At 44.5% G+C, this 18,804-nt stretch overlaps 1 protein-coding gene across 8 annotated transcripts in view; it reads right to left on the minus strand.

The window, feature by feature from the left end:
• Positions 1 to 1,401: 1,401 nt before the first annotated feature.
• The window catches only part of Rubcnl (rubicon like autophagy enhancer), a 50,005-nt gene continuing 32,602 nt past the window's right edge, over positions 1,402 to 18,804 (minus strand). For 6 of the 8 annotated variants that reach the window (XM_052190943.1, XM_052190947.1, XM_052190945.1 and 3 more), the window contains 8 exons: positions 15,468 to 15,600; positions 12,410 to 12,588; positions 10,360 to 10,424; positions 6,700 to 6,938; positions 6,287 to 6,348; positions 4,195 to 4,348; positions 3,706 to 3,796; positions 1,402 to 1,909 (listed from right to left, as the gene is read on the minus strand). In XM_052190943.1, the coding sequence (XP_052046903.1) occupies positions 1,797 to 1,909; positions 3,706 to 3,796; positions 4,195 to 4,348; positions 6,287 to 6,348; positions 6,700 to 6,938; positions 10,360 to 10,424; positions 12,410 to 12,588; positions 15,468 to 15,600 (1,036 nt within the window). In that variant the 3' untranslated portion in view covers positions 1,402 to 1,796. Of the gene's footprint in view, positions 1,910 to 3,705; positions 3,797 to 4,194; positions 4,349 to 6,286; positions 6,349 to 6,699; positions 6,939 to 10,359; positions 10,425 to 12,409; positions 12,589 to 15,467; positions 15,601 to 18,804 lie in introns of those variants that run through there. The other 2 variants (XM_052190949.1, XM_052190950.1) reach the window with 2 other exon arrangements.

An 18,804-nucleotide genomic window follows, 5' to 3' on the forward strand; every position in this document is an offset into this window, starting at 1 on the left:
TCTGTCCACACTCAGGCCACACCAGGCTTGGTAATCACATACACCCCATCCCACCCCCTGAAGCATATAACAGAAACAGTTGACAGAATGTCCAGACAGAAGCCAGATGGAAGCTTCAGTCTGTTCAAGATTATCTCACTGAAAGTCAGCCTCCTCCTCCTCCTCCTCCCCCTCTTCCCCTGCCCCAACACAGACAGTAAGAGACACTGGTGGGTGGGGCTGGGAACATCTGTAGCACAATATCGACTGCCTTTGTTGGGCATGAGTGCCAGGCAATGTGATACCCACGTATTACTGAGAACTGGTCAGCCTGAAGATATTCCAGGAAGGGATTTGGCACTAAGTCTCCTCAAATAGGAGAAAATAGGCAGGAAGTTTCATGATCCACTGAACTCGGTTTCTGTGCAGAGTGCCCCCATGTTCACACGAGGTTCTTGTGTTTCAATACTTGCTCTTTACCTGGGAGAGTTGGAACCTTTGGGGCCAGCTTATCATTGGGGTGGGCCTCTGGAGGTCTAGCCCAACCTTCACTCTGGGCTAGCTCTCTGCTTCCTGCCTGTTTTGTGTGAAGGAGTGTGTACCATTTTCTCTTCCTTAAATTTTACTGTTCCTTCCCTGTTCCAGCAGAGCTGAAACTATTAGATTCCAATCAGGTTTTTCTCCCTGACATCGGCTCTGATGGGTATTTTATCACAGTTGTGAAAAAAGCCGCCCCTATGCATCTTAAGGAATGCCTCCGTTTTGAAGTGATGACTGAGAGCACGCTGTTTGTTGAGAGCGCTTTCTTGCTAGGGGTAGTGACGGTACACCTCTAGTCCTAGCACTCGGGACACAGAGACTGGAGACAAGTTCCAGGTCAGCCAGGGATTCATAAGACCCTGTCCCACAAAACAAAAACTGAACAAAAGAAAAAATATTTTATCCAAATTTACTTGTTTTTAAAATTCTACTCTTTTTCAGATCAAAAAAAAAAAGTACAGGTTGCATGTGATTTTCTATGTTCATATAGAAAGTCTTAATCTTTGCCTCTGCTTCCTAAATGTGGGGATTACAGGTGCACGCCGCACCATACTCTACTTTCAGAGTCTCTAGGCTCATATATATATATATGCCCATGAAACTAGATCATGAAGGACTAGAATGGAGTTGTCCACTCTGGCTCCCTTGGTTTTAGCAGGGGCTATCAGGACTAGAGGAGGAGGTTGGGAGGTACGCTTGTAGGGGATAGCAAAGTGGCTGAACCTGCTCTCACAAAACAGTGCCATCTAGAGGCAACTGTCCCACATGACAGTTCACCGGAACCTTCGTGGGCAGCTGAACCCATCAACTAGAAAGGAATGTAAGGGCAGAGTTGGGACGTACTCTACCCAAACCATGGAATGAATAAAACAGGAAACTGACCCAGTCACAAAACAATATTCAATAGTAGTCTTTAACAAAAACTCAGCCAATCCATTTCACAAACAACATGTTACCTTGTCAGTTACAGTTCATAAAAAAAATAGGTTCTGTATTTAGCTTAAAAAAACTATCCCAGTGCAACTTAAGTGAAAAAAGACTTCTTTACAAAACAGCCAGTAGCAGCAAAACAATGTCAAACATTTGTAAACAAACCCTTATCAATAACCCTATACCCAAAACAAAACTTCCACACTCCTTAAAAGCATTGAACACATACAAGAGGGGGATTTTGGTCGTCTTTTTCTTACTACAAAATACTTAGTATCTGAAACAATGTTACCAGGAGCAGACACAATTTGGTAACATCATGAGAGGTTTAGAACAACTTTGGGCCATCATGTCGCTGCAGGGGACAAACTCTCCAAATGTTGTCTCCGTGCTGTGATCCTGGCACAGCGGGGGCATCTGGAAGACTGGAAGCACTGTTTGTGGAAGCAGGCCCTGCACCCTGCAAGCGAGAAGATCGGTAGTCAGCAAATGCACTCCTTAATTTCTCACATACATATGGATGCTCGTTCCCATCCTGAGGAGGGAGGAAACCTGAGTCCAGAACCCTGAGGCTTACAGAAAGAAATCAACCAAGCCAACACTCTCAGGACCATCAGTTACCCAACAGCTCTTGGCTGTGAGCTCAGGAGCCCAGTGGAGGTGGTTGATACTGCACGCTTCCAGATCGGCCGGAGCACTTAACTTGATGGCTCATGGCTCTTACAAGGTGGCATTGCTTCTCTAGAAATGGCTCTAAATGGGCAAAGCTGCCTCATCCAAGGTCATGCACTTTTCCCGGCACCAGCCTGTATCCAGAGGCTGGTTGCTGTGGGCTTGGAACAGTGCTGAGATGCTGCCTACACTGCTGGCTGGAGCTCAGTGAGTAACCCAGGGCTTCTTGTAGACACAGCACCATTGACTATCTCCCACTGTCTAGGTCAGCTGCCTCCCATCTCCATGGTGCTCAGTTACTTCTGGCCTGGAATTGACTGGTTAAGTTCTCTTTTCTGGGACCCCTGTCCTGCAAGACTAGGGTATCCTAAAAAGAATCATGTTCACACAAAAGATGAGGACAGGGCCCCCCACCCAAACCCTTCCCATGCAACACAATCAGCGATCACGGATTCTCTTCGCAGTCCCAGTTGTAAAGAGACAAAGAATTGGTCCTAGGGGAGGGCTCAGTCGGTAAAGTGTTTGCCACATGAACATGAGGGCGTGAATTCAATCCCCCAGAACCCATCTAAGACACATACGTATGACCATGTGTGTCTGTAACTCAGTCAGAGACTGAAGGATCACAGAGATTGGGGGCCAGATTAACCTAGTTCATGAGTTCTAGGCCAGTGGGAGATTCTGTCTCAAATATCAACATGGGTTGTAACAAAGAAATGACACCCAAGGTAGATAGATCTCTGGCCTCCACACAAATGCACATTGGCATGTGCACACAAACACACACACACACACACACACACACACACACACACACACACACGAGTCAGTAGCAAATGTTTGGACTTTGGTAGCCATATGGTCTCTGTAACAGCAAGCCCACCCCACCACTATGGTTTAAAAATAGAGATAACTCTTCGGTGTTAGATGGGATAGTAATGTAGTTGAGCCCAGTGGAACCATTAGCTCCACCCAAACCCTGAGAGATTTCATTCTTTATCCCAGTCCTGCAAACTATTTCTCACTGTGGGCCCCAGGCTGCACTGTCTCCAGTCTACCTTCAAGTACACACTGCATCCCTGCCCTTTAAAGACATAACTGTACTGGAGTGACTCACTGTGCTGGTTTGAATGAAAACAGCCTCTAAGGGCCCTAAGGGAGTGGCACTATTAGGAAGGGTGGCCTGGTTGAAGCAGGTGTGGCCTTGTTGGAAGAAGCATATCATTGGAGTGGGCTTTGAGGTTTCAGATGCTCAAGCCACGCCCAGTATCCCTCTTTTCCTATATCCAGATATAGAACTCTCAGCTACCTCTCCCAGACCATGTCTGCCTACACAGCACCATGTCGTGATGATAATAGACTCAACCTCTAACCTGAAAGCCAACCCCAGCTAAATGTTTGCTGTCCTTTATAAAAGTTACAGTGGCCACAGTGTCTATTTATTTATAGCAATAAAACCCTGACTGAGACACCGAGATATTCTTCAGTTTAAGTTAGCATTGTGATTAAGCTATTAAACTTAAATTAACTTTGCAATTAAGTAAAGTAATTATGAAGCTGATGTTATTAAAGTCATTTCAGTACCTGCACATCTTCTGCAAGTCATGGTCTGAAATGGGAAGATGACAGTCTTGCTCTGGCAAAACTCACAAATGAAGCCCTTCCCCTGGCACAGCTGCAAAAGAAGGCATCTATGGTCACAAGGTGGCACTGCTCCATGTGCTGGGGAAACTGGGCTGCCATTTACACAGAACCGTGGAAGCACCTGTTTTTCAATGTCTATGATTTTAGCCTTTAGAAGGATGGATTAGAACAATCACAATAACAATAGAAACCACACTTCAAAATGGCTGCTTCGGGGCAGAATGGCTTTCTACAGGGTATGGGCTTTCAAACCAAGAAGCTACAGGGTCCCATCTTGAGTCCCAGTGGGATGTCTTCAACTAGTTAACTCGGGGCTATGAGTCAATGCTCTCCATGCTCAGGGCTAAATGTGATCAAGAGTCACGTGAGAAGAAACTCCTCCCTCTCTGTATCCTGGCACTAGGAGGGGAACCTATGGGGAACCCTTACCTCACAGCTGTCCACATGGGCAAGAGAAGCTCTCAGGATGTCCTTGAGCACAGGTGCCAACAATCCTTTCTTGGTCCTGAGGAAGTCTTCCATGGAGAATATGTGGCACTCATCAGTCAAGTGGCTGGGAACCTGCTCAAACTCCTTCAGCACACTGCCAGAGAGGAGACAGTTCCCTGAGGTCACCTACACTCCGCCCCCCTCCCCAACCCCCCCCTCCCCGGGTTAAAAAGCTCTCTTGGGGCTGGGGTGATGGCTGAGTCAGTAAAGTGTTTGTGGTACAAGAAGAGAATATGAGTCCAGATCTGCAGCATCCCCACAAAAACCTGGGCACTGCAGTGCATGCCTGCAGTTCCAGTGCTGGGAGAGACAGGAGGGTCCCCCACTGGAGCTAGCCAGTTGGTGAGTGAACTCCAGGCCAAGTGAGAGACTGTATCTCAAAAAAATAAGGATGAAAGCAATTAAAGAGACACCCAACGTCAACATCTGGCCTCCACACGTACAGAAACAGTGCACACACATGCACACAAGTACATATATAAAACTGTATCTACAAACTTGTATTTGATAATGTATATATGATGTAAATTTAGCTACTATCCTATTACTGAATACTTTGTAGATTTCTATGTTATTTCTTGTTTTAAACGTATATCTTAAGTCAATTTCTTCCCATAAGAACCCTTATCCCCAGAGTAAGCTTTGGGACGTCATTTCTGGAAGCCATATTTCTTAGATGCATACACTTAGTGTGCATCCTGCCTCTGCATGAGGCCATGGGAATCCTCACAACAGCACTATTCACAGGAGACAGAGGCAGCCCCTTTCCTTCAATTGGCAGATTTAAAAAAAAAATCAATATGCACACACAGTGGATATTACTGAACTGCGAGAAGGAAGGGGGGGGGGGGGTCCTGACACATGCTGCAATGTGGATAGACCTTAGGAAAATTTTAAGTAAAATAATCCAATGATAAAAGACACACAGTCTATGATTTATATCCACGAGGCACTGAGAGTGATCAAATCGATGGGGAAAGAAAGTGGGTTGCCAAGAAGTACACATGGCTCCAGCTGCATATGGAACAGAGGATGGCCTTGTCGGGCATCAATGGGAGGAGAGGTCCTTGTTCCTATAAAGGCTCCATAGATGTCCCAGTATAGGGGAATTGAGGGTAGGGACTTGGGAGTGGGTGGGTGGGTGGGTGGGTGGGTGGGTGGGTGGGTGAAGGAACACCTCATAGAAGCAGGGGGAGAAGGGATGGGTTTCCAGAAGTTGGGGGAAACAAGGAAAGAGGATAACGTTTGAAATGTAAATAAAGAAAATATCCAAGCTGGGTGGTGGTGGTGCATGTCTTTAATCCCAGCACTTGGGAGGCAGAGGCAGGCGGATTTCTGAATTCAAGGCCAGCCTGGTCTACAGAGTGAGTTCCAGGACAGCCAGGGCTATACAGAGAAACCCTGTCTCAAAAAAACCAAAAAAAGAAAAAAGAAAAGGAAGGAAGGAAGGAAGGAAGGAAGGAAGGAAGGAAGGAAGGAAGGAAGGAAGGAAGAAAATATCCAATTAACAACAAAAAAATAAAATGGGTTGCCAGGGACTGAGATGCAGAAGGAAGGAAAGGGAAGGGAAGATGGCTAGAGATTGGATTCTGCAAGAGATGGAAGTTCTGTAGATGAACAACAGTGGTGGCAATACAAGGAACCCCTTTCCATGTCCATGAGCTTAAAGTGGGTGCAAGAATAAAACTGTTATATGTGTTCATCACACTCTATCGCATTTACTATATTTACATTGTATCTACACTATAGCCACTGGCTAAGGTATTGTATTTATTATATTTACATTGTATCTATACTATAGCCACTGGCTAAGGTATTATATTTATTATATTTACATTGTATCTATACTGTAGCCCCTGGCTGAGGGATTGACTTTTATTCTTGTCCAATCCCTCCTATTAACTCGCTTTTGTTTCTTTTAGTGTTGGAGGCCAAGAATAAAACATTCTGAAAAGCCAGAGATACTTTTTGAGCCAGGATCAGGAAGAATATTCCAGGCAGGGGCACAGAGCATCCCCACTGGGAATCATACCTGTCAGCAAACCTGCAAGTCTTCAACAGCTTCTTGATATGAAAAAGTTGCTCCTGGATGTCCTAAGGCAAGAAGCCAATCATCAGGATTGAGATGTGTGGCCACTGACAATGTGCACAGCAAACCTTAAAGTCATTCGAAACACTGTGCTGGAGAGCAAAAGCAACTTCCAAGCAAACAACCCCTTCAGCAAGGGCTCATAACTGAATCCTTTGAGACATGAGTCCTGAACAGACACAGGTTTAGTTGGGCCTTGGAACGGAGCCTACACAGGTGAGAGGTCCTGGGATCATTCACCCCTCAGTCTGTCTGCCTTGTGAAGGGCCTGGGGACACCCTGAAACCAGAGAGGCATGCATTTCCTACCATGGGACGCCTAACCTCCTGGACCTATCCATGAAAGTCTCAGCTCACCTTCACCCTATCCAGTTCCTTAGCTTTTGCATAGAGGCTGTGATGCCCGCCTGACAGGTTGAAGACAGGCTGATGCCATATGCTGTCCAGCAGCCATTTTGAGAAATCGCTGACTTGGTACTTCCTGAAGTCCCACGCCATCAGGATCCGAGCAGGGATACAGGACTCTGCGGATGAGTGGCAGCTGTCACAGAAGTACTTCCCGAGATATTCACAGTACCGGAGCCGCTTCACAAACTCTGTAGAGGGCAGGAGGGTGACACCATGTTCACGATGCTAAGATCTGCCCTAGGCTGCCGCCCCATTCCTATGCAAGGTTCACACTCAGATGAATGTGAACTGTGCTAAAGACAGATTCTATGGTCAGGCAGCACAGCTCTGGTATTGAGACTTGAGGATTTCACCTGTGGCCATTTGTGGTGTGCTGTGATAAGACAGATCCCAAAGAAAGAGAATCCTCCCAAACACTCTTGGATATCGAAGATGGGCACAGCAAGCTGTAATGCAACAAAACCATTCCATGTAGGACCTGGGGATCTAGCCAACTGTGCAGATGCTACCTGCTTCTGGCAGGAACTCCAACAACAGCTCAGAATCTCAGGCTAACAAAATGTAGCACAGAACTGGGTGTAGGGATAGCCCACATATGAAGTGCATGTTCTAAGTGCATGCACAGTATCAGGATGTAGCTTCAAAAAGAGGTTATACATGTATATGTATGTATATGTATACACACATATATATATCAAAGAGAGAAAGGGAACAATATCTGAGAGAGAGAGAGAGAGAGAGAGAGAGAGAGAGAGAGAGAGAGAGAGAGAGAGACCCAAACCCCAGTCCCTAGATCCCCAAAGAGCTAAAGATACACATCTCTGCAGCATGGGGAAAATTATTTCTTTCTTGTACCTTTAAATTTGCTAAAACACTTGGTGCTTCTGAAGTTTCTCTAGTAAAACATTCTGATGGATAAAGGATGTAGGGACAAAGGTGGTAATACTGTGTCCTCACTATCTGGGCTAAGAAGGAAAACAACCCAGCCAACATCTCCTGTGCACCATCCCTCAGCATTAGCGCCTGACATGACCGAGTTTGGTCTTTATCACCCCTGGTTTGACTTGCATCTCTTTGTAATTGAGATGACACTGGGTGGAATTCAGTTCTTATGTCCTTTAGATTCCTGGTGAGAAAGGACGACATAATGGGTGGGAAGGCAGCGACTACTCCCTGGCACACTGTAGATAGATACAGATGACCATTTTCTAATTAATGCCTTGAAGAATAGACAGGAATAAGTCTTCACTAAGCACTTAGTCTGTTTCCCAAGCTGGTGAGTGGTTAATGTATGTCATTATACGATTCTAATTCCATGATACAGGAACTTATATTTCTCTCTTTCGTTGAGGAAAACAAGACAGTGAGGACAAGCATCACATTGGGGCAAACAGACAATGAACTGGGATGCACAGGCAGACAGCTGGCAGTTGAAATCCAGTGTAGCAAGCATATCCTGCTCCTTCAGGTGCTGAAGGGCAAAGTGAGGAGTTCATGTCTCTGCTCGTAATGAATTATCCTGCGCGGAGAGCTATTCTCAACAGTCAAATCACCAACACACCAAAGGAACAAAATGTATAGTAGTGAGCATGTCATTTGGGATGGTTTGTATATGCTTGGCCCAGGGAGTGGCACTATTAGGAGGTGTGGCCTTGTTGGAGTAGATGTGTCACTGTAGGTGTGGGCTTTGAGACTCTCATCCTAGCTCCTTGGAAATCAGTGCTCTGCTAGCAGCCTTCAGATGAAGATGTAGAACTCTCAGTTCTGCCTGCACTGTGCCAGCCTGGATGCTGCCATGCTCCTGCCCTGATGATGGACTGAAGCTCTGAACCTGTAAACCAGCCCCAATTAAATGTTGTCCTTATAAGAGTTGCCTTGGTCATGGTGTCTCCTCACAGCAGTAGAATTCTAACTAAGACACTGATATAACTTACCTTTCCCAGCACCAGCATCTCCACCATTTCAGGATTCACTCATTCATTCACCAAACTTCATCAAATGCCCACTGTGCTATCATCAGTACAGAATAAGTCATGCCATCCCTCTTCCTAAGACCATGAGGACAGACAAAAATGGAAGCAGATTCCGTGAGAGCAGGACCTGGAAGACCCCCTGCCGTACTGCAGGAGCTCAGGAAGGTACCTAACTGATTGGTGGAGTCGGTCGTGTCTATGTGGTTTCTGACCCATGCATTTGGCATTTAGTATGACATTAGGATGTACAGTTAACAGTATTTATGTACAGATGTACAGAGTCATTTAAAGAGGACACACTGTGATTGTCATTAATGTGTAGTGAGATAGAGGAAAGCTAGAGAGATGACTCAGCAATTAAGAGCACTGACTGCTCTTCCGCAGGTCCTGAGTTCAAATTCTAGCAACCATATGGTGGCTCACAACCATTCATAAGGAGATCTGACTCCCTCTTCTGATGTGTCTGAAGACAGCTACAGTGTACTTACATATAATAAATAAATAAATCTAAAACAAAACAAAATAAAAACCTCAGTTATATAATGTGACTATGTTTAAAAAAAGAAAAAAAGAGCTAGAGAGATGGCTCAGTGTTTAAGAGCACTGATTACCCTTCTGAAGGTCATGAGTTCAAATCCCAGCAACCATATGGGGGCTTACAACCATCTGTTACAAGATCTGATACCCTCTTCTGGAGTGTCTGGAGACAGTTACAGTACACTTACATAAAATAAATAATAAAAAGAAAAAAGAAAAAACAGACAAAAACTATAAGAGATAGAGGAAACCCTGGCGGATTCTGCTTTCAGTTTTAATGTCTTGAAATAGACATCTGTTCTGGAGAACAAGCAATCCCCAGGTCCTGGGTCATGAAAGTCTTGCATGGTGTCTCTTGGGGAAGACTAGTTTGCAAGACCTTGGTCATCCCATAAATGAGTCACCAGGTCCTCAGAGAATTCTCTCCAGGACCCATTTGCTTACTCTGTGGGTGTGCCTAGAGGACTGTCTTCGCAAGCACAGCCATAGAGGCTGGTGATAAACAATGACCAAAGGCAACAATGCTTCTGCCTTCCCGGAACGTATGGTTTGTGATGGAGATAGTCTGCAAATAAAACTAAGAGTAGTCTAGGGATGGATGCCATGCTGAGAGCAAACCGTATGGAGGATGACCCCCATGAAACACACACGCGACTGTCTGTGCCCAGATGGACGTGTTCCACAAGGCAGCCATGGAAGATCCCGGAAAAGGGGGAGGGGAAGAAGTGGAGTGGGGAGAAAAAAAAAAAAAAGAATAAAGATGTGTAGAAAGCCAAGAGTTGCAGGGAAGGAAGTCTACAGGGAGAGCATTCTGGGAAGAGGAAACAATAGTTTTGACCCCCTAAGTCAGAAATAGCTAGGTTCTCTGAGTCCCCAGCAGAGAAGCAGCCAGGATGCTGGCCCTCCAGGCTCCTGGCTAGTCCTGCAGCTTTGTGGGTTAGTGTGACCTCCCGGGAAAAGACAGAGCCACCTCCACGAATCCTTCACAACACGCTCACACCAAAAAGTCAGTCTCACACTAAAGCAACGCACAGTCCATTTCTGCTGATCCTCACTCTGTTATCACAGAACAAGCAATCAGCGCACGACCTGTACTTACTGGGCTGTATTGGAGTCCCACATCCAGCACAGAAGAAGTTCTGGGCCACTACTGCTATGTCCCTCCTGAGGACAGAAAATGGCAACTGTTAGGCACTTCAGAGCTGGTTAGTAGGGCATAGAAAAGCAGTGGAGATCGTGGTGTGCTTCTCGGCTTTTTTTTTCTTTTCATTTTAAGAAAAAATTTATACTTATCAAATATGGTCTTCTAGTTGAAAACTGTGGGCCTTTAAAAGCTAGAACTCTTTAAACATCTAAATTGTCCCCAAATTAGAAGTCAGTGTGTGTGTGTGTGTATGTGTGTGCGTCTGTGTTGTTGTTGTTGATGACAATGACGATGATGATAATGATGATGATGATGAGGAGGAGGAGGACAGGAATTTAAAAAGAAATGCATTTCCCATGAGTTTGGAGGACTTAAATTTATGGGAAGTATTTGTGTGCTGAAGCATTATCAGTATCACATATAAGTCTTCTATTATAGAGTCCTTGGGGCTTCCTACTGCCCAAGGCACTTGGGTCACAGAAGCCAGGGTACACTCGAGGCAGCCGAGGAGACACCTCACAGTCTGGCGTGCTCAGAAAGGACACACATGAATAGATGCAATAAAGACATTAGAGTAAGATGATGTGAGACAAATTCCTCTCGAGGAGGAGTGCTCTGGCAACAGCTGTGCCCTGACTTCAACAGGGACCTAGAATTATGGGTAAAATGGTAAATTTTTATTGCAGTTCAAGGTCAACAAAAATAGCCAAGATTGAGGAAAAAAAAAACATGTTAAATCTCTGTCTATATGTCTTACAGAGGATTCTGGGAAATGAGGGAAACGATATCCTATACAATGAGAACCGCATGGCTCGGTGCCTAGAGGACAAATTCTGCCCAAGCAGTCACAACTTCCTTCCTGGCATCAGCTAGGCCTGACAGCAAAGACAACGATATGGTGCATAAGAGATCTCCACAGAGCACAGGGAACATGGCTTCAGAACCTTGAGTTTACACGAGGGACCAAGAGAACAGAAAGACTGCACACAGCTAAACTATGTTCCCATAGTCTTCACCTGTAATCTGTTACATGTTCTCAGAACAAATTACAATTAAACTATTATGTACATACTATAAGCATGGCTTTAGACACACATACCATAGAAGCTAAGTTCTCTCTCACATAATTTCAGCTGTCTCTGAGCTTCTGTGGTTTCACAGAATAAAGATTATATTTGCATCCTGTTGCATTTCTCAATAACAGGTAATCTCCTTGAAAATTTTATGCATTCATTTATGTTTATTGCACACTAACTAGTTTGGAAAATAGAATGGTCTCACCATCTTAAATCATTGTATTTGATTTCTGCTTCAGTATTAGCCACTTTAAAAAAATCTCTTAGGCCTTTTAAATCTATAAGTGCTATGTAATGTTCATAGCTGGGGAGGCAGAGTGTACTGGCTGGTTTCAACTGGCTGGTTTTGTGTGTCAACTTGACCCAAGCTGGAGTTATCCCAGAGAGGAAATGCCTCCATGAGGTCCAGCTGTAAGGAATTTTCTCAATTACTGATGAAGGGGGGAGGGCTCATTGTGGGTGGAGCCATCCCTGGGCTGGTGGTCCTGGGTTCTATAAGAAAGCAAGCTGAGCAAACCAGGGGAAGCAAGTAGGTAAGCAGCACCCCTCCATGGCCTCTGCATCAGCTCCTGCCTCCAAGTTTCTGCCCTGTGTGAGTTCCTGTCCTGACTTCCTTTGGTGATGAACAACAATGTGGAAGTGTAAGCTGAATAAACCCTTTCCTCCCCAATTTGCTTCTTGGTCATGATGTTTTGTGCAGGAATAGAAACCCTGACTAAGACACAAAGTTACATTTTTAACCTGAGTACTTAGCCCCACCCCCAAAGCCCATAACAGACAGAGTGCTGAGGAGACTAAGCCGGAAATGCACTGGCTCTGGTCCCTCAGCACATTGTTTTCTCTTCATCTGTTTGCAGAGGAATTAGGTGGGACCCACCACAACATCTCCCAGGTGGAACCTGGGATTGCAGGCAGCACCCCTTACTTACTTGATTGGCGGGTGAACAGTAAGTATGATTTGACCATAAAGGGGCACCCAGTCTTCAGTCCCTGGGATCCTAGACTTAAGCATGACTTCCTGTGCTGCATCCACACTGGAGTCAAAGTCTTCCTCAGTATGTTCTTCATCCCCAGCCTGCATGGCACATGAGAGGAGTTCAGGGCTAACCTCAGAAGGCACAATACAGAGGGTTAATTAAAAAAAGACTCCTAAGTGTGTTTCCCATTAAAATTTACCACCAGAGTTTACCACTGTTTTTAAAATTTACCACTGTTTTTAGCTGAACTAACGGTCTTGGCACAGGTGCCCTACTTCCCACTTAACCTACTCTTATTCTTATTTTTATTTTTGAATGACTGTGCACATGGTGTCCGAGAAGAGGGTGTCAGATCCCCTGGATCTGGAGTTATATGCAGTTGTGAGCCGTCTGATGTAGGTACTGAGAACTCTAGAACGACCTCGCTCTAACCACTGAGCCTGAGCCTGCCTTTTTTAGTATTTTTGGCTCACTTGTTTCCAGACTTCCCATGTGATGGGAAGGGCTCTTTGACCAGGAACACTCCATGAAAGAAGCAGCGTCCGGTGCGTAGAGCAGCAGCCTTTCAGAGTTTGGCTGTGGTCTTGCTGTAGAACCCTGGCTTACAAAACTCAACAACTTACCGAAAAGTCGTACATTTTCCTATTGTTGTTTAACATCCAAACTCTTCCAATCAGCATCCTGAAAACCTCCACAATTTGGCTACTATCACTCAAGCCTGTTCCCATGAATTCCGACCCCAACACACACACACACACACACACACACACATTGTCCAACCACAGCTAAATTTCCCTGCTCATCTGAGTTCCAGACCGTCTCCATTTGTGTTCTAACAGCTCTTGCTAAGAACCTTTCACCACAGACTCAAGACTGTATGTATCTGCCCCAGCACTCCCTAGCTAATTAACACCTGGCTTGGGTCAGCTTTCCAGTCAGCTCTCCTCAGTTCCTCTGATAGAATTAGATGCCTGCCCACCCTGGCCCTTCCAGGGGGATTTTTTTCAATTCTTTTTATTATTATTATTTTCTATATTCTTTGTTTACATTGCAAATGCTTTCCCCTCCCCATAAACCCTCTTCTCTCCACCCATTTCCCAATCACCCCTCTCCCATTTCTCTATTCTGGTACTCTCCTACAAGGCTGGATCAAGCCTTTCCAGGACCAGGGACCTCTCCTTCCTTCATCTTGGGAATCATTTGATATGTTAATTGTGTCTTGAGTATTCAGAGCTTCTGGGCTAATTAATATCCACTTATCAGTGACTGCATTCCATGTATATTCTTTTGTGATTGCGTTACCTCACTTAGGATGATATTTTCCAGTTCCAACCATTTGCCCAAAATTTTCATGAATTCATTGTTTCTAATTGCTGAGTAGTATTCCATTGTATAAATATACCACATTTTCTGTATCCATTCCTCCATTGAGGGACATCTGGGTTCTTTCCAGCTTCTGGCTATTATAAATAAGGCTGCTATGAACATAGTGGAGCATGTGTCCTTATTGCATGCTGGGGAATCCTCTGGGTATATACCCAGGAGTGGTATAACAGGGTCCTCCAGAAGTGTCATTCTCAGTTTTCTGAGAAACAGTCAGACTGATTTCCAGAGTGGTTGTACCAGCTTGCAATCCCACCAGCAGTGGAGGAGTGTTCCTCTTTCTCCACATCCTTGCCAACATCTGCTCTCTCCTGATTTTCTAATCTTAGCCATTCTGACTGGTGTGAGGTGAAATCTCAGGGTTGTTTTGATTTGCATTTCCCTAATGATTAATGATGTTGAACATTTCTTAAGGTGCTGCTCAGCCATTCAAAATTCTTCAGGTGAAAAGTCTTTGTTTAGCTCTGTACCCCATTTTTAATAGGGTTATTTGGCTCTCTGGAGTCTACCTTCTTGAGTTCTTTAAACTTTGTAATTTTATGAGGTCTCATTTGTCAATTCTTGATCTTAGAGCATAAACTATTGGTGTTCTGTTCAGGAACGTTTCCCCTGTGCCCATGTCCCCAAGGGTTTTCCCCAGTTTCTTTTCTGTTAGTTTCATTGTATCTGGTTTTATATGGAGGTCCTTGATCCACTTGGAGTTGAGCTTAGTACTAGGAGATAAGAATGGATCGATTTGCATTCTTCTGCATGCTGACCTCCAGTTGAACCAGCACCATTTGTTGAAAAGGCTATCTTTTTTCCACTGGATGGTTTTAGCTCCTTTGTCAAAGATCAAGTGACCATAGGTGTGTGGGTTCATTTATGGGTCTTCAATTCTATTATTCCATTGATCTACCTGCCTGTCACTGTGCCAATACCATGCAGGTTTTAATACTATTACTCTGTAGTATTGCTTGAGGTCCGGGATACTGATTCCCCCAGAAGTTCTTTTACTGTTGAGAATAGTTTTAGCTATCCTTGTTTTTTTGTTATTCCAGATGAATTTGAGAACTGCTCTTTCTAACTCTATAAAGAACTGAGGTGGGATTTTGATGGGGATTGCATTGAATCTGTATATTGCTTTTGGCAAGATGGCCATCAACTCTTCTTTTAGTATTTGCTACCACCAGGGGGCTCAGCATTCTTGGAGAACAGCATATCCTGCAAGCAAAGTCTTGTATGTTTTCATATCTGTCAGCTAGGTATAGCATCTGCTTTACTATTGCCCTGCACTGATAAGATCTGGGCCCAGTACATTAAAATAGTAGTAATAAGAGGGAAATCAGCTGAGTATATCAGCTCAGGATACTTAGGAGAACTGCATTTTTAGCAAGCCTGCAGGCCAGAGCAAGAGGATTCTGTAAGTTAGAGACCTGCCTGTGCTACATAGCAAGACCTTTTCAAAACAATAACAACACAGTGTGAATTGTTAAGAACATGCCCCGATGTTGAATGACTGTTCATATCTATTTTGAGACCTCCTATAAACATCTATAAGCCAGACAAGGAAACAAATATTTGAATGGAACAGACCAACGAGAAATTAAGAACATTTCATTCCTTATCAAGCAATTTCCATACTTACTTCTGAGCTAGCTGCTGTCGGGGAGCCTGGCAGCTGGCAATTGACTTGTGACAGCATCCAGTACTTACAGAATCCCTGGAACAACTCTCTGGCTAAGAGCCCAGCAGTACTGAGGTTTGACTCACAAGTTGCGCTGAAACACGAGAGAAACAGGAGACAACTGTGCATAAGGAATGTGTCAGGGTCTTTGGGGTTCCAGCTGTGTGTGGAGGAAATCATTGTGTGAGACTGATAGTCAGCTGCAAGCTGGGCATCTAATGCAACAGAGTTCACCTGAGATCAGCAGAGAACTGAGACACGGGGTAAGGTGAAAACGGTACTAGACTTAAAGTCAGAAAACCAGAGTTCAAATCCTTCTTCTGATGCTTAGTAGCATTTCAAGGATGGCCCATCCTTTAAGCTGAACACTGGGGTGGCAGAGGCAGGGGATCTCTGTGAGTTCAAGGCCAGCCTAGTCTATCTAGCAAGTTCCAAGACAACTATAGCTGCATAGTAAGACTCTGTCAAAAAGGGTTGGGGAGTGCATTGTGACAACCTTTTATAAGGCCCAGTTTCCGCCATATATATAAAACAGGGTTCAAAATTAAATGCACAGAGGCTAGAAAGTTGGCTTGGCAGTTAAAAGCACTCATTGCTCTTGCAAGGGACCAGGGTTTGGTTCCAACCTCTACATGGTAGGTTACAACCATCCATAATTCCAGTTCCAGGGGATCTGAGACCCTCCATGGGCACCTAGTATGCATATGATACACGTATATACACACTCATAAAATATAAATCTAAATTTTTAAATAAATGCATAACTACATTTGTCAAACTTGCCCAGCCTCCTTGTGAGGTTAGATGAGGACATACACACTAGCCTTTCAAGCACTGTAACACACGTTGAGGATGGGAGGCAGTGTCTCCCAAAGACCCAGGTGTAAGGGGATTGGCTCCCAGAGAGATGATGGAAGCTTGGGAGGTGGAGCTTAGCAGAGGTCAGTGTGGGGGGCCACACCATTCGCCATTACAAGATGGCGCCGAGGAGTGTGGTAAACAGCTCATTTTGGACCATGTCCCAGCATGAGTCTGCCCAGCAACAGCAATCAACCTATCCCGGCTTGACTAGCTTATCTATAGTAGAAACATCCTGTCCTGCCTATATAAGCCGTTCCCTTTCCTTCTCCCTCGCCTCTCATCTTCAACTCTCCATTAATCCATCGGTACTCCAATAAAGGTGTGATAAGAGAAGAATCCTCGTGTCGGTGGTCTTCTTCCCTGCCGGTCAGGGGGGCTCGCCACAGCTGGTGCCGAAACCCGGGAAGTAGGTCCAGTGGACACGTCTGAGGGGCCCAAGAAGGATTCAGAACTCTACACATGGAGTGAGTAAGTCTCCCCAAGTAAGTAGTATGTGGCTCGACTACCCTGCTGACCCTTTGATGTTTGCTGGATTTTTCTCTGTGCAGTCGTGGTGATTCTTCTGTGCTGTTTTTGGCTTCGCTGTCATAAACCTGGCGAGGAGTGCCTTTGTTGGATTTAAAAAAAACGAAAGTAAGACCGCTGTAAATATAGATAAAGCGGCGTTTCTTACTGTACTGTAAGTCCCTCGTAGATAAGTGGGCAGTGTGGGCAACAACTTGGGGGCTGGACCTGGCACCTGTGACTTTGCAGCCCGTATACAGGGTCTGCTAAAGCAGAGAGGACTGAAGATATCATCGCGCACAGTAGAAACTATAGTGAAGGATATTGATAAGGCAGCGCCGTGGTTCGCTGTTTCGGGCGATTTTAACCTCGACTGCTGGGAAAAGTTAGGAAAAGACCTTGAAAGAGCAAAACAGGAGGATAGAATTGGCCGAGGATCAATTCCTTTATGGAAGCTGGTCCATTCGTGCCTCAAGGACAGTAAGAACATGGAGCTGATTAAGCAGGGGCGCAAAGTTTTGGCTTCGCAACAGGATAGTCTCTTGGAAGCGGAGTCAAAAGGGGAGGAAGACAGGCCTGCAAAATACAACAGAAATAAAAGGGAAAAGAAAAGAAAAATAAAACAAGGGGAAAGTAAAAAGGAACCCCTATATCCAGTTCTGGAAGAGTTTGCAAACTTAGAAATTTCAGATGATTCGGTAGTAGAAGGATTGTCGGAGGAGGACAAGGAGGAGCTTGAAGAAACTGCTGCAGAGTATGAGAGCGATCGTTATGGGCGGTAGCCAATTTTGAACAAAGCCAGAGTAGGCGCGGGACCAGTGGCCCGTATCGCCCTTCCAGTGGTTTATTCGATATAATTTATTTACATTTCAAATGATTTCCCCTTTTCTAGCCCCCTTCTCTTCCCCTGTCCTCCTTTTAAAAGCAGCTTTTTGCTAGCCTGCGCGGTTATTTGGGAAAGCAAGAGCTTGCTTTAAGTATAGCCCTCTTAAAGGAGCTCCACGGAGAGCTAGATCACACCTGAGGAATTTATGCAGCCTATTCGAGCTAAATTCTCTAGAAGAAAAAATTTATTCTTTAAAAGTCAGAGACAGTTAAAACGGCCGGACAAAGAAAATCCTGGGCTCTCCCCCCCTCCTACCTCTCTCTACAAGGTCACTGTGTTTTTCTCTACAAGGTCACTGTGTTTTTCTTCCCTTCTCTGGCAGAACTCCCAGAAGAAAAGAACATAAGAGGTTAACTCTTAAACAAGAGAAAAAGCAGGTTTCTGAAAAGCAGTTTTTTCATGTATAAGACATAGTATTAAAAGTATAATAATAATAATAATAATAACGGTTAAAAGCTAACTTTAAAACTTTCCAGGAAACAGAAGAAAATGGGAGACGTCCTATTTTCTCTCTGAATCCTTATGGAGATATTCTTAGTTCTGGTTAAAGTATTTGGATCCTTTTGGGGACATTAAGTTCCATTTCTGTCTGTTGCCTATTTTGGTGCACCAAAAACTTGTCTATATGTGTGTCAATTTATGTTGTCTATTGTTTGAGTGGCTGAATGATTGTTGTGTTTATGTTATGTGTTAAAAAGAAAACATAAAATGGTAAAAAGGGGGTGTTATTTACTGGCAGTCCTGTCAGTTTGCAATTTACACAGAAGAAGATGATTAAAGGAGCTTCACATTCTTAACTATGAGTTAAACACAGCTGGAGAAAAAAGCTACTTTTAAGAAGCCAACAGCCTCAAACTTAATGGTTAATTCTCCTGAAAAAATTTCTACCATGGTGATGGTTGGGTTCAAGGTGTTTTATTCCCCTGAAATTACAGCTGGAAAACGCGCCCACCACACTCTTAAATCTTACTTAATTAAACAAAAAGGGGGAATAGCTGAACATGCTACCCCACGAGAAAGAACATCTCTAGCACTCTTTACGCTTAA

Source organism: Apodemus sylvaticus, chromosome 8, assembly GCF_947179515.1.
Source record: "Apodemus sylvaticus chromosome 8, mApoSyl1.1, whole genome shotgun sequence".
Classification (NCBI taxonomy): domain Eukaryota; kingdom Metazoa; phylum Chordata; class Mammalia; order Rodentia; family Muridae; genus Apodemus; species Apodemus sylvaticus.